At 43.5% G+C, this 13,112-nt stretch overlaps 2 protein-coding genes and 1 long non-coding RNA gene across 4 annotated transcripts in view; 2 read left to right on the plus strand and 1 right to left on the minus strand.

Annotated features, from left to right (window-relative positions):
• Positions 1–842: 842 nt before the first annotated feature.
• Positions 843–5,717, plus strand: LOC112281336 (uncharacterized). The gene is made up of 2 exons (XM_024517727.3): positions 843–1,560; positions 3,249–5,717. The coding sequence occupies exon 2, from the start codon at positions 3,472–3,474 to the stop codon at positions 5,350–5,352; it is 1,881 nt and encodes a 626-aa protein (XP_024373495.1). The 5' UTR covers positions 843–1,560; positions 3,249–3,471; the 3' UTR covers positions 5,353–5,717.
• A 2,952-nt stretch (positions 5,718–8,669) lies between these two features.
• On the minus strand, positions 8,670–12,398 carry LOC112281129 (protein JINGUBANG). Of its 2 annotated transcripts, none has more exons than XM_090250034.1 (3): positions 12,068–12,398; positions 10,518–11,330; positions 8,670–10,373 (listed from the first exon to the last, which is right to left on the minus strand). In XM_090250034.1, exons 2-3 carry the CDS (start codon positions 10,965–10,967, stop codon positions 9,528–9,530), a joined length of 1,296 nt encoding a protein of 431 aa, XP_090106160.1. In that variant the 5' UTR covers positions 10,968–11,330; positions 12,068–12,398; the 3' UTR covers positions 8,670–9,527. The 2 variants fall into 2 exon arrangements, with proteins under 2 accessions (XP_090106160.1, XP_024373100.1); XM_024517332.3 differs by having other exon boundaries at positions 11,509–12,367.
• A 138-nt stretch (positions 12,399–12,536) lies between these two features.
• LOC149989429 (uncharacterized) overlaps positions 12,537–13,112 on the plus strand; it is an 847-nt gene continuing 271 nt past the window's right edge. The window contains exon 1 of the long non-coding RNA XR_016502705.1: positions 12,537–12,594. This is a non-coding gene — a long non-coding RNA (uncharacterized LOC149989429). The remainder of the gene's footprint in view (positions 12,595–13,112) is intronic.

Consider the following 13,112-nt stretch of genomic DNA (forward strand, 5'->3'; position numbering starts at 1 on the left):
CCAAATTCTGACTCAACAAATGTGCCGAAGGAAGTAAAAAAACATGAATAAAAACAGGGGCACATCAAATCATTGTACCAATGAAGAAGAAACCAATAAAACTCTGTTATATAGAATGTGGATCCAACAACGAGAGAAGTTGAAGTCGACTCCGCTGTTTGCCGTCATTCGAATCAACAAACTTCTAGCAAACGTCCAAAGTGGTATTTAATCTACACCAACCAAGCTCCAGAAACAAACACACCCGAAAGCAAAACTACAATTGCACATCTGAGAAAAATTCATCACCATCTGGAAAAAAGCCACTTCAACCCCACTCAAAAACTCACTTGTCGTACCAGGGGGGCTTTTCCAGAAAATAATTACCATGCAGCCAAAGAGTCACAGCCCATACGGTGTGATCCAATCTCAAAAGTTAGAGGAGCAAGAGAGAAAGTAGAAGAAAAAGGCGAGAGAGCATCACCACGAGTCCGTAATAAAAAAAAATAATAATAATCTAAAAAATTGAAGAAGGTTGGATTGCCTGAGCTTTGATTGAAAGGATTCGCATTGCCCCTCAGAAAGGATGGGGTTTGGAAGGATTCCGGGTTTTTGTGGTAATTATGCGGTGCTGTTGCATGTTTAGCAGGAGGGCTAATGATGGAGGAGAGTGTCGTGAAGAGCAGGCGGGCGGGGAGAATGCGGGCCCATGTTTGCCCCGCCAACCGGCGCCAGCCCTGCAAATCCTTGCCGCCCAATCCATGGCGCCGTGGGACCTGTCCGACGCCCAGCCCCGCCCGGTGGGACTTTCTAGACAATGCTATGGCCTGAAACTAGTTTAGCCCGGAGCGTTTTCCTTCAGTGGAGATGTGTGTCAAGCATCGAGAGCCATCTCGCTTCCCGAGCCTAGCACTACCAGACTCGGTCAGTCTCGTGTCGCGCTAGTTGCAGCCCCAGCACCAGCACCAGTAGTAGTAGCTAGTGGCATGCATCAATCGCGAGGCTGCAATCATTCAGGACAGGCGAAGCGACGCGAGATGAGTCTCAGTTAGACTGCCAGCTTGCAAGCTTCTTCAGTCACATTCTCGTTGAGAGCTGCTTTTGGTTGCAGCGACGTGTGTGTTCGACAGGAGCCCAGGCAGTGCCAGGAGAGAGAGTGAGGTGGAGCTCGGGGGTGTGGTGTTCGCGTTCTGTGTGTTTCTTTCTTTCTTTCTTTCTTTCTTTCTTTCTTTCTTTCTTTCACGTGGTCGGTATTTTTGGGTGTGATTTCGGTCGCGGATCTAGTGTAGGCGGGTGCGGCAGGAGCTTCGTGTGGAGCGGGGTCGTGTGCAATTTTGGCACGCGGTGCAATGGCGTGGGTGACGGACACGGAAGGGTAGTTGGCGGTGCTGGATGAGGCGCGGTGAAGGTGGATGTGGAGGTAGTGCTGATGGGAGGGTGATCGCCGAGGTCGGTGGACAGGTTCGAGTGAGGAGGTTTAAAGCAACTTTTGGAGAGGACGTGATAATTCTGTGTGCGAATCTGAGGAAGAGGAACTGTCTCTTAAGGAAGAGAATTGGCTTTTTTTTTTTTTTTTTTGAGGTTAGTCGTCTTTGCTCTCGACGATTTTGTTGCTGGAGCATCGCATCTGCACTTTTGCTGATTTGGTTGCGTTAGGGTGGAATTGCGTATCAGCTTTTTGGGTGGTTGGTAGGAAATGAGCAATTTGAAACTGGATGTTTCCAGCTAGTAGCTCCGCTTCCTGTAGCAATGTCTGTTCTCCTCGTAAATCCCACCAAACAGTTTTTGAAATTTGAATCCTGACTTCGTGGCGCCTCATGCTACGGTCTAAATGGCAGTGGTAGAGTACGGCGACAGAAAAAGAGAGTGTGAGAGAGCGAGCAAGGAATCTGCTGGTTTATTTCGTTGTCTTTAATTGTTTTGATGGAGTAGGATTTGGGGATGGAGCAATGTGCGTAATCGATTTAGTTGACTGAAGGTTGAGCAGACAGCGATCTTCAACAAGGATATGAATCTTGGAATCTCAGGCAATGAGTGCAAGAGAGAGGACAGACAGAGAGAGGGAGTGATATATTGTTTTAGTTTTAGTGTTTTATTGATTTTGGAGTGCGGTTTTTAGTTTTGATGGAGTAGTCCACAGCGAGGAATTACTGCGAGTTACCGGCCTGCTTAGAATAGTTGTCTGAAGCTTGAGAAGTCCCTGGGTTTCATCGAGTTGGTGAATTTTAGATACCTGACAGTGATCATTTTTTCTCAAAGTTCTGTGTAGCAGTGGTTCAAGATTGCCATTTAGAGGGCTGAATCAGAGCTTCACTAATTTAGGTGCATCGCGCTTGTATCCTTGATGGCTATTAATTCGTGCAGTTATAGGAAAGTCGGTAGTGCAGGAATTTCACTACATCTTATGCCAGTTTAATTGTTTAGGCTGTGTAACTGTGCTGATTCGGCGATGAGGGTTGAAGTACGATGGAAATTTTGAGCATCGTAAGTTTTGAGCAGTGTATAATCTGCTTTTTAGTGTTATGTGCATGTGGGTTTTTTTCTTTGTGCACACAGGATTTCGAATTTTTGAATTAGAATGATAGAGAAACAAAGGTGTTCAGGTATGGGACAGGCTTTAGAGTGACCATTGACATGTTTAAAATTATTCGCAATCGGGCTACTGTGTTGCACTTGGTTTCTTGCAACTGAAATTAAGAACACTTTCCTGTTGTTTTCGAGAGGCACTGCTAGGTATTGATGGGGGTGGCTGCTAGCCTCGTTTTTCTGCGACTTAGTGTTGCTTCTTTTGGAAGCTGCTAGATTCTGGGCTGAATTTAATGTACAGATTGAAGTGCTTGACACTTTAAAACGCTGATTCGAAACGACCTTTCTAGGAACGCTCAAGGCTAGTTTAACTCTGAGGTTTTGGCCGAAATGTAGACAAATGGTTCACACTGAAGGTGCATATTAGGAGAAATTATTATTAGATCTGTTAACCCATGCGCTTTTTCTCTTCTTTTTAAATTTTTTTTCGACCTATTGTTCTGTTTCCACCTTTTGGCCTTAGATGTACCTCCTGAAAGGGGACAGCAACAAGAGCGCTGGAAATGTTAAGGCTGTGTGTTAGCATCCAAATGTGCGAAGAGTGCAGAAATCGCAGTCTAAACTCTAGATAGAACTGGTAGTGAAGGTTTTCTAGTTCTCCTTTGACTATTAACTCCTTAGATGATGGGAATCCCTCTGCTAGCCAAAACTAAACTTATTTGGTCATTTTCGTTTTGTGTCAGGTAGTGTAGACCTCTTGCCTTACGCACACTTCATTCCTAAGGAGATCCAAGGAGTTACTCATCAATTGTTTCTGGGACGGAGCGTGTGAAGGATGATTAGTTCTAGGTCAGGTTGATATTCCTTGGAGGCTTACGCAGGAATCTCTTGACATGCCTACGTGGGAAGAATAGTAGCATCGTCGCAGCGTTAGATCGGTAACCCCTCCAAGCAGAAGAATTCGCCATGGGGTGCACAGTATCTAGAGATGACGCAGCCTTCACGGAGAGGGAAAAGGACAGGATTGGGAGCTTCCGGAGGGTCGGCAAGAGTAGTTCCTTCACACATCTCAGATCTACCAAGCCTCGTGACTTGCACTACGATTACCATGTGGTGGCACTCACGTCCAGCACCTATGGCCTGATGAAACTGCTGGAGACGGAGAATGTTAACGAGCATTTAGTGTCGGTGATCGGAGGCAAACGTGCTAACACATCCGGTTACAGCACGATCAGGAAGCCGGACTCCATAACTAGCGACGAGAGGCCATCCAAGAAATGGACTGACATGGCTATGGGAGCCTCCAGATTTAAGCTGGAGCAACTAAGGAAAGATAAAATTGAGGCCAAGTATCCCCTGAATCCGAAAGAGGCAGAGGAAGCACCGGGACCCAGCGAAGCGGAAACGATCAATACATGGGAGCTCATGGAGGGATTAGACGATCAAACCACACCTCTGATAACCCCTTTAACGACTACTACAGTTTCTACGAAAGAAATTGGAGATGATCTTCTAAACAAAGTGTCAGATGCACCCATGGTGAAGGCCCTTCCCCGGTCAAGATCGCTCTCTGCTGTCGATGGGCTCAAGATGTTGAATAAGGGAGGCATTGCAAGGCCTGACCTCGTAACCCTCGACTCCACATCCTCTGTGGCACAAACGTCCACGACTCAAAGTTCTGAGTATTCAAATAGGGGCAGCACGGATTTGTCAAGTGTACGTAGCATGGATTATTCACTGAGAAGCAGCCAGCCGCTCGGTAGTACTGGCTTACCTGCAGAATTCGCACAGCAGTACAGTGGACCGCTGAATGGCGTTGGTTTGCCGGTGGAATTCACGCAGCGATACAGCGGGCCTCTCAACAACGCGGGTGCACCGTTAAGTTTCTCTCAAAGGTACAGCGGGCCACTGAACAGCTCGAGATTACCGGCAGAATTTTTACACAGATACAGCGGACCGCTGAGTAATGCGGGGCTGCCGACTGGGCAAGTGATGGGGTTTCCCGTGCAGGACTTCCAGACGGTGTTTCCATCCGTTTCGGATGTCTTGCTTGGTGACGAGACCACGAACAGCAATTTGTTTGACCCTGACATCTTGGCAACATTCCAAGACATGATACACCTGGAGGAAAGGTCCTCCTCCGAAGATGATTGGTACCATATTCGTAGCAGTGATGGAGAGGCCTCGACCTCCAGTACCGACGACGGGGACAGTCCTGTTCAGTGGACTAGCCGCAACCAAAACGCGTTCGAGAACTCAGCTAAGATCTGCGACGGCAGCAGGGATGCGTCTCAATCGGGAACATTTGCCCCTCGCCGGATCTCCTTCGCGAAGGTGATGCCAGTCGACCCTCCGGAGATTGCAGACCCACTGTTGCAGTTCGAGAGGAAGTGTCCGCCCGGTGGAGAGCGCCGCGTGGTGCTCTACTTAACCAGCTTGCGCGGCGTTCGCAAGACCTTTGAAGATTGCCACAGCCTGAAGATGATTTTGCAGAGCTTTCCCGTGTGGGTCGACGAGCGGGACGTCTCCATGCACGCTGAATTTCGGCAAGAGGTTACTGACTTACTCGGTGGACCCGTTATAGTTCCCCGCGTGTTTATCAAAGGCCACTACATCGGCGGGCCTGATGAGGTTCGTCGCCTTCACGAGGACGGCAAATTGGGGGCGCTCTTACAAGATCTTCCTGTAGTCCAGTATCGAAAACCATGCGATGGCTGCGGTGATGTAAGATTTGTCCCATGCCCGGAGTGTAGTGGCAGCTGCAAGATCATTACTGACACGAACGACGTTGCGCAGTGTCCGGATTGCAACGAGAATGGATTGATCAGATGCCCAGTTTGCTTCTAGCATCATTTCACTGTCAATCTGTGGGCTCTTGGCCACCAGTCGTAGTTTGGATTACATCATCGGCGCACGAGACAGGCAGACCACCCCATTGAATGCGGGCGGAATAGCGAGAGAGAGAGAGAGAGAGAGAGAGAGAGAGAGAGTGTACATACAACAAATACTTGGCTACCTTATTCTTACAGTTTTGTTTTGGAGGGATTTACAATTTGTTGAATCACTAGATTAAAAGATAGCTGTCGAAAGCGGGACTCTGTCAAGGACTTCGCATTATGTCGATGACGGTTTCCGCTGTGCACATTCCTGTATAGTATTCAAAACGAATGTGAAGCTCTCATAACGCCCAGGAGCATTATTTCTCATTCTTTCATAGGTTTGCATACACTTTGCGAGTGGGGTGTGTATCCTCTTCAAGTAGGTATGGAATTACGACGCAGCCCTTGAAGCATACAACCAGGTAATTGATTTCTCTAGGTGGAGTGGATAATCCAATTGTCTGGATTCCTGGGGCTCCTCACGTTACAAGCCTTTTAACCTTCGTGGTAAGCTGCATCGTTGCTGCCATTCAAGGCCTACCTGAGGTTGTTTGCTAGTCTTGGCTGGATTCATTGGGATTACACGGCTCATGAAGTGCGATGCTTTCATGTAATTGCGTCAGTAATGGCACATTGATTGTCGGTTGCAGGTGCTTTTGGACTGGTTGGGCATTCTTAACCATGTCCTGCTGGTATATATATATATATATCTGAAACGAATTAGCGCACACGAGCTCAAGAGTTAAATGTAGTCTGACATGAAAAATCCTCTGAAGCTGATCAGATCATAAGTTTGTTACCACCGAACCTGCAACTACAGTTGGCTTCCCGGGCAGCTTAGTCAGCTTAATTGCACATTGAGACACATAGTAATCATTTCGTGTTTTTATTGCCAAATATGTGGCCATATAATAAAACAAATGTTGGTGTATTAAAATAGTGGGCAGTGGGCAGATTTTTCATAATGGGCTTCATCTGGTTCCCTATGTTTTGTTCGTTCCCTCAGGTCCAACAATTCTGGGACACTTAATGTAAAAAACCACATAGATTTTCAAAATGGTGTTTATTATACATCAGGTTTTTGAATAATATTGTAATACAAATATTTGTCTTTGTCAACAACAAAACTAGATTCTTTAACATATAAATCTAATAGATTTTGTCAAAGAGTATGAAAAGGTATTCACAAAAATAACAGAATCAACTTAATGGACAATACAACTGTAACTGTACAAAGATTGGGAAAAAAAAACAAAACAAAACAATACAAATAAATAGGCTCACGATCCATGATATATGTATACATATACATATAAATTTAAGTATCAAGTTGAAAGAATTAAAAATAACTCTGGTCTTATTTTTTTTAATAGTTCTTGCAAATATAAAACCCTCTTGACTAGGTCCCAGAGTACTGTTGCTCAAGGTATTATGAACTATCTTTGTATTTCTTAGCACCAAAAATGCTTTCTTATATATAACATTTGATTCTTCTTACAATTTTAAAAATCCATGTGGAAACAGGAAAAAGAAAAAAGGAACATTATCTAGCATTTAATCAGAAATACATAGTATGTTAATTAATGATGTATTCAATATATGTTAATTTTTTTCATCATTCTTTCAATTTTTGAAATTTTATTCATTCAACGTAAGTTTTGTTTTGAAGTTAGTGCTAGATTTATTTTTTTTTAAAATTTTTCCTTTATTTTTGTATAAATTAGTATTTGTAACATATTTTTATACTAAAAATGTCTAAATAGTGATGAATGTAATTGCAAAAAACATCTATAAATTATTTTTGCATCGTGTTTAATTATTTTGTGAATAAGAAATTTTTATCATGATGAAATATCAAACATTTTATTTATTTGTCTAGGGTTTAGGATTTACAATCATAATTATTTACAAATGTAAATAAGTAAATAAAATAAAATAAAAAGTTTTTTTTTTTTTTTTAATCCATAAACATATAAACTATCATTATTTTGTTTTTGGATTTTAAAAAATTGAACATATTATTATTAATCTATGGAATGAATATTGTGATCGATTCAAAATGTTTGGACTTGAAGAAAAGGGAAATTAAAAATTTTCTTTTTTATGTTATATTATTTTATTTTACAAAGAACAGAATAAAATATTAAAATTAGTTCAATTTTAAATGTATTTATAAAAAAATATATATCATAATTATTTTTTTTTTATTAAAAGATGCTTCAGCAACAAAATTGTTAAAATCAAAATATTTCGATGTATATTTTTATGATGAAATTTAAATTGGTTATATAGTAATAATTCAGAATAAAAATTTATTTGACGTAACTACTCTATTAAAAAAAATAATTTTTCTAAATTACAAAATAAAACTAAAACAAAAAAAAACTTGGAGATTTAAAATAAATTAAGTAAATTACAATGGTAGATATTGTGCTTCCTCTTAACTTGAATGAAGATAGGATAATGGAAATTTGTATGAGAATTAGAAATTTATTAATAAAGTGTCAACATAGAATCTATAATAGATTATGATGTGCTAGAAAGAAAAAAAGAAGTATTTGCACAATTTGTAGAAATTATCAAATAGAAACAACAATGATGAGTCAAAAAGATACATGCTCCATCTAATATGGCTTCACTTGCTAATTAACAACCAAAAAATGCCTAATTTTTAATAAAATTGGATCCTCATCCATCAAAAACATAAAATATTTTTTAATTTTTAATTTTTTTATTATTTTTATAATTTACCAATTCAAACTTCTACAAAAATTTCCTCCATCAAAACACCCTATAAATATGTATTTTAGAGTGTATTTTTGCTTCCAATTTTGAATCCAATTTCAACATAACATATAGGTTTGTCCAACTACAAGCCATCATAAAATATCCACCAAGCAACACCTTAAAAAGTTAGAAACTAAAAGGTTGAAAGTCCAACATGCCATGAATCTATATTTGATGCAAATCTACATTTACTTGAATCAATCCAATTATATATATATATATATATATATATATATATATACAGAAATATTGAATAAATCCATGTTTTAATAAAAGATCCACCTTTGATGAAGAATATAGTAATCATGATGAATGTGGTTGATTTTCATTGGTTGCAGACTCAATAATGGAGAAACAAATCTAAATGTCATTTGTTTTTTATGATGGGTGGGTCAATTTAGTAAAAACTTGGGTCTATTTAACATTCTCCTATTCATATATATATATATATATATATTTATATATACATTTTGATTTTTGCAAAAGTTGGGGCAAATGAAGAGGAACGATTGTGTGGTGAATCCACTCTCGAATGCTTCATTCCTGGCAGGAAGCAACTCAATATTGTGCATTGGCTGATGCAATTCATGGTGCATTCACACCATCGACAAGCGTGAGAAACAGCTACCTCTTATCTATTTATCATGAATATCGTGAGTTTTACTGCAACCAGCAACTAGGTTGATGCAAAAATAATCATTTAGGGGATCTATGTGAAGCTAATGTTCCTGAACTCGAATATTTGCTAATCAAGTTTCCTCAAGAAAATGGTGAATGTAGGTGTTTACAACTGTGTAACTCTACATACCTCATTTTGAGAAACGCACACCAAATTCATGTGTGTTTTGCAACTGGTTGTAGTTTCGTAGTCGACCCACGCGACCAATATCGGCAAGCAGGGAAGGAGTGCTGATGTGCGGGAGGAAGGAAAACTAAATCCTCCACAACACCACAGCATTCGTTTAAACTTGGCAGAAGTATTAGTACACAGGATTCACACACTCAAGATTCTTGTGAGATACAGTTCAGCTTTGGCATCAGGCAGTGGCGGAGGGAAAAAAGCGCCGGACTGATGCTGCTGCAGCAGCACTCAACTTGAACTAGCGGAGAATCAGTGAAAGAGAAGGTGCCATGACGATTCTTTCTACATATCCAAATTCAGACAGATACGTGTGGTATGTTCTCTTGATAAAAATCGTGCCGAGGAGGTTTAATGCTACACTTGAAGAACACACGCTCCATCGCTGTAGCGGTATGAGAAGTTGGCGGAGCTATACAGGAAATCGTGCATGGTAGGGCATCATCGCAGCGGCGATGCTGGAGAGAACGGTGTATTGTTTTATTTTGGTTGAGGTATCAATTGCACTGCTGCAGTCTGTTCCGAAGGACTGATTCCAAACCGGCTTGGAATAATGGGGGGAATGGGCTGTCGCGTGGAGTGTGGAATCCGAGGTCGGGAGAGGAAGGGGAAGTACCGCTCTCGGCATCTTGATCTATCAATGATGTCCACCAGACTCGGACCGATCGATCCATGCTGCCGCTGTACACCATCAGGCCTGTGCCCATTGCAGAGTCGAGCATAGCGGCCAGGCACTTCACCGGGCCGGTGTGACCGTGGAGCACAGATAGGCATTGGTGGCTGAGGCCGTCCGCGTTGCGTTTCCAAACGCGGATAGTCTTGTCTGCGGAGCCACTCACAAGGAGATTTGCCACCGTCGCCAAGCAGAGGACAGCAAGACGGTGTCCTCGCAGCATGGCAACGTTCTTCATGTGCTTCCCAGTGCCTTCGTCGTCCATTTCCCACACCGCAATGCACTTGTCGCTCGACCCCGCGTAGCATGTGGTGCCTTGTGGGGTGAGAGCGAGCGCATTTACGGATTGGTGCTTGGAGGCCTCCAGGATCGCGACAGCGGCATGGCGAATGAGATGCGTTTTGCCCATGAGGTGCGTTTTGCTCCGCTCCCACACTTTCACTGTGCCGTCTGCGGAGCCGCTGTAGAGAAACCCCCGCGCTTGGTCCGCTGCCAGCGCATTGATGGCGTCGATGTGTGCACTGATCGATTCAACGCATTTCAAGTCGGCGAGACGCCACACTTTGATGGTCTTGTCCCACGAGCCGGAGTAGAGGACACCCTTCCCTAGAGCCAGCACTGATATCGTGTCATGGTGGTCGATCCAGAGTGCTGTCTTGTGTCTACGAACCTGCACAGATCAAATTCGCAATAGCCTTTAAAAACATAATCGGAACTCGCGATTGAATAAACCAACCAAAAATAAAATAAAATAAAAGTCCTCGAAAAACAATAGAACAGAAATGGGTTTCAACGCATATGGGATGACCCTGACCTGCACATGGCTCTTGGGCATGATGTAAGTCATCACATGATCTTTTACAGTTGGTAGAGTAGCAACAAGTTTGTGGCCCGTGGCTGCTCCTCTCTTTGAGCTGCACTTCCACATGCGGATCTTCTGATCCTGGTGGGCTGTGAAGATTTTATGCCCCACGACCACCATGGCCTTTACGCTTCCCTCCACTCGGCCGAATTGGGAGCCATCGCAGTCTTGCATGATCTGGGTGGGTGGCCATCGAGATACTCGAATATCGCCCCGATCAGACCCACTGTAGAGCGTTTGGTCGCTTACGAGAGCAAGTGAGACGACGTGACCTTCGTGGCCAGAAAGCACTGCAAGACAACGATGGGGCTGACTTCCCACTCCTCCTTGCAGCGACTCGGTACCGCTGCTTTGGTAGCCACTCAAACTTGAACTTGCTTCTACGTCTACATTAAAACCCATAACACCGAAAACTGGGTGAATTGAATGGAAATCAATGTGGGAAGAGTACTGTGCCTTCCGTGATTATGACTCGAATGCAGAGATGTATACGACAGAGGAGATGGCTGTGGGAGTACTAATCATCCGTGCAATTTCTTTCCTGTTTTGTTTCTTCCTTTGGGCCTTTGGTGTATGTGAGGGCTGCGTGCTTGCACTCAATGGCGCAAATAGAACAGAGATACACTCCGGCAACTGTTTTGCAGCTCGGAATGCTCCTGCCTCCACAGCACCAGTGGAGGATTGAATAGGATGAAGAAAAGGGATGCTGTCCGCGGTTAATCAGGATATTGTGGTAAGGAAGAGGTAAATTGCCCACAACGATCTCTGAACCAAAACAACACCCAATCAATCAATTTATGTGCTTTTGTATGGTAGATACTCGTAGTAGATGCGGAGAAACACTCTATGTGTCCAACGGAACAAACACTGACTGAGCTACTTTTGAGTCTAGCTTCTCAGCGAATGGAAAGGATGCAGTTCTAAAGAAGTTTAAGAATCGCACTGAACAGGCGATCCCGTGAGCTGTGCCGTGCCACTCAATTCAGGAGCAAATCATGTAAGCTTTGAAAACTTTTGTCATTGCAGGTTACGGTGAAGACTCAAGCTCCCCGGTGAGCACGCCGATGCAATGTACACGGCAATGGAGATAATTTCCTGAGTAACCAGCAGTTCTCGATAAAGTCAATTTCTCGAGACCCTCTCTCAAGCAAACTGAGATTCGAACGAGATTGCCACCCGACACGAACCCTCGAACAGGATCTTGTGGTGGGTCGCTCAGCAAGGTCCGTAACATAGCAACCAAGTGGTCTACACAGCATGCACTACAAGGCTTATGAAGCAGCGGGCAACAAGATGTCACGTTTGTCGCACTGCAAACGCTCGGTCGGAGTGGGCTGTCTACATCCACAAGAAGGGACACACAGCGAGGATGCGTGCGCGCTTTGATAAGCTCGGCATGAATCATAATCTTCCATACACAGACTCGTACCTGCTGCAAACCTTCAATAAAACTACTACCATTATTACTACCACTCCAGAATTCAAGGGAGAAAGTTCGCCACCTGGGCTGCAAAGCTCACAAACTTGTGAAAAATCTTGGTCTGTCCGAGAGCCAGTCCGTCAAGTCCTTAAAGCAGCCCCAGTTACGTGCTTTGCTCGCTCTCTGTGTGGCACACCACGAAATCCCCAAAGCCATGTTTCTTTTGTCACACGCCGGGTGTATTCGTCTGGCCACAGGAAAAAAAAAAAGTACAAGGCAATCTGTCCGCGACGTCAAAACTCGTCATGTATCCGTGCAACATCGAACTGGGTAGGGAGTTACGGATACCACCCTGATGCAAGCGAAACCGTTCAACTGATTTACATACTCATCAGATCAAGACTGCAGCGCTGCCCCCCCCCCCCCCAACAGTCTCTGATCAGAATTTAGCGCACCCTAATGCGGCATCAGTCCGTTGTCGATGAGATCTCAGTGAACTCGAGTCCGACGAGAGATCCACGATTCAAACCCAATTTCGATCGAGGATAGCGGAGGCTGAGAGCAATTGCGTGCGCGAGTGTAGCGGGTATAGCATGATGGAATCACATGGTGAGTCGGTGGTGGGTTGAAAGCTGACGCTCCATAAATGCCGCTGCTAGTGTCCATGCGGGGTCAACGGAGAGAGTGAGGCGGAGATTATTTAAAACAAAAACACACAAAAGGGTTCCTTCAATCTCACTGCCATGAAATCATTTCTATATCAGTGCTCGAATTATCAACACTGAAATGCAATCTAATGTGTAAAATTTTTTACTTTTTAACTAGTAACGCAATGGCTTCCAGCATCAGTGACTGCGGGGGTAACAGCGCACAAACCGAAATTTGTCCGAAGAGTCCTGCTGTGCAGTAGCTGTGAATTAAAGCACTACGAAAGCATGTCATGCGTGTTTATAATTAATCACTCGCTCTCTCTCTATTTGGATTCGAAACCCTAAATCAGGGATTATTGGCCTGGTCATGTGACGCCACATGATGATCAAGCACTGGACTAAACCAGAGGCGGAATTGGTGTGAAATTTAGGGTTTCGGATCCAAAGTAATGTGGAATTTCTCGTGCTCGTTTATGG

The sequence above is a fragment of the Physcomitrium patens genome, chromosome 4 (assembly GCF_059467195.1).
Source record: "Physcomitrium patens ecotype Gransden chromosome 4, ASM5946719v1, whole genome shotgun sequence".
Taxonomy (NCBI): domain Eukaryota; kingdom Viridiplantae; phylum Streptophyta; class Bryopsida; order Funariales; family Funariaceae; genus Physcomitrium; species Physcomitrium patens.